This window comes from Bactrocera neohumeralis, chromosome 4 (assembly GCF_024586455.1).
Source record: "Bactrocera neohumeralis isolate Rockhampton chromosome 4, APGP_CSIRO_Bneo_wtdbg2-racon-allhic-juicebox.fasta_v2, whole genome shotgun sequence".
Taxonomy (NCBI): Eukaryota; Metazoa; Arthropoda; class Insecta; order Diptera; family Tephritidae; genus Bactrocera; species Bactrocera neohumeralis.
This window is the reverse complement of record NC_065921.1, coordinates 39,160,099-39,162,128: the sequence shown is the minus strand read 5'-3', so window position 1 is coordinate 39,162,128 and position 2,030 is coordinate 39,160,099. Positions and strand designations below refer to the sequence as shown.

The window sequence follows — 2,030 nt, the reverse complement described above, 5'->3', positions numbered from 1 at the left end:
GTTAAAAGATGTTCGAAAAATCATAGGATTGTGTTGTTGTAGTGAAAAATCCATAATTTGGTAATCCATAAATTAAGTCTTTCGGGCCTAGTTGATTGTCTATAATGCTTTAAAACTTACTGGGATAAAGAAAGTCTTGAAGGGAATGTTATCCGGAACGGACCCGGATTTTTATCCGGCCAAGGACTGTGAACTCGGCAAAATTCTTCCGCTACAGCAACACAAATATTTTCTGCAACTTCTCAGATTAATTATTTGCGATTTTCAGATAACCTTTCTTTAGTTTTATCAGTGTTGGTGTATGTTTTTGGCGGTGATAATCTATGTTATCGTCAGCCTCAACGAATGATTTACTCGTAAAACCTTCGGACAAACACTACGAGCTTTTATGTTCTCTTGCCTTGAGCACGTAAGTTTGTATACTGCTCTGTGTTTTATTATACTAGACTTCTTTTTAAATAATTCTGTTGACAATACATTAATATATTCAAGTAAAATCAGCATCACCTTGAATTCCTGAGTAATTTCTACATTTCTATTAGGCGTGTCCGTAGCCATAAATATTAACTACCGTGAAGCGATTTATTTCATTTTATTAGGTGTTTCTTAAAAAGGCCTACAAAAACACGAACACAGTGCATCAAAAGATCTGCTGATCAGAATTCAAATTAATTTACTATCATATATCTTATTAATTTCACAAGCTGCAATAATCGATGACAAGCACTTTCTCAATTATTGCCTCAGCTTATTTATAGCGCCTATTAAAATCGCTGTGAATTTTTACAGACAATAAGCAAGCGCACAGTTTCACACACGAAACACACATAAAACTGCATTACTAAGTTGTTATTTAAAATTATTTTATTTTACTTCTTAGTAGATCCTATAATCGTATTAAATCACATTTTAATATTTTTACAAATCCGCACTCAACCCCAATATTTGTGACCATAACCATGGTAATAAGGCTGCCGATAAACAACAGCATAGTGCGGGCGGTAGCCGTAACCACCATAACCACCATAGCCTCGGTGGCCCCCGTAGCCGCCGTAGCCACCCCAACGCTTGTAGCCGTAGCCGCCGAAACCGCCAAATCCACCATATCCACCATATCCACCGTAACCGCCCCAGCCGAAACTACGCGCTGCACGCTCGGCTTCTTCCGCGTGCTCACCGCCGGCATCCACATCCTCCAGCAAGCTGTTGGGCTGCACCTCAGCGCCAGCGACAGCCCTTTGCTCTTCAGTGGGTAGTGCCTTCACAGCTGCAACCACCGATTGCTCGGACGCTTTATCGGCGTCGGCGTAGATCGCTACGATGAGTGCGAATATAATGCAAAAGCGCATTTTGTCAGAGTTCTTTAGTTTTTTTTTTTTTTTTGTGATGATACGACACTTGTGTTCTGTTCGGTAAGAAATCCGAATTTCTACTGCATTTCTTTCACAGGACTGACCAGCGCTTTTATACTGCGGCAGGCTTCTGGGCCCAGATGACTGGCGGGTCGTTGTTTGAATTATGTTCGTATATATTTATGTGCTTTTGTGGGTAATTTTTACTCACCGATATAAAATTGTTTACTAAAATACAATAAAAATGCACTTCATCCATCTATACACACTCTCACATATTTACATAATGCATACAGTCTTACTCTTGGTGGGAGTGCACTGTGACGGCGGCATATTAGCTGAGAAGTTAACTTTGCACTGTACACCTAATAATTTTCTAAATAATGCAGTATAGTTTATTCATTTATTTATCTATTCATTACCTCGGTTTTAATATATTGAATCGCAATTACATGAATAAACAATTTACATATTTATAAAATCTCGCAATCCTCTTTGCTCAATATGCTTTAGGGCAAGAGATGTTCAACACTTAAAAAAGTAGTAGGCAGTTTCAAGTGTAGGGTACTTTGTGAAAGTCATTGCTGACGAGCTCTTCTGTAGATTTGCTTAATTTTTGTGTAATGCGTCAGCTTTCAAATAAAATTGTCAGGTGAATTGTGCCCGCGGTAGATCCCA

General features: G+C 38.8%; 1 protein-coding gene across 1 annotated transcript; it reads right to left on the bottom strand.

Annotated features, from left to right (window-relative positions):
- Nucleotides 1-842: 842 nt before the first annotated feature.
- LOC126756439 (uncharacterized) lies at nucleotides 843-1,475 on the bottom strand. The gene has a single exon (XM_050469506.1). The coding sequence runs from the start codon at nucleotides 1,347-1,349 to the stop codon at nucleotides 933-935; it is 417 nt and encodes a 138-aa protein (XP_050325463.1). The 5' UTR covers nucleotides 1,350-1,475; the 3' UTR covers nucleotides 843-932.
- Between the last annotated feature and the right edge of the window lie 555 nt (nucleotides 1,476-2,030).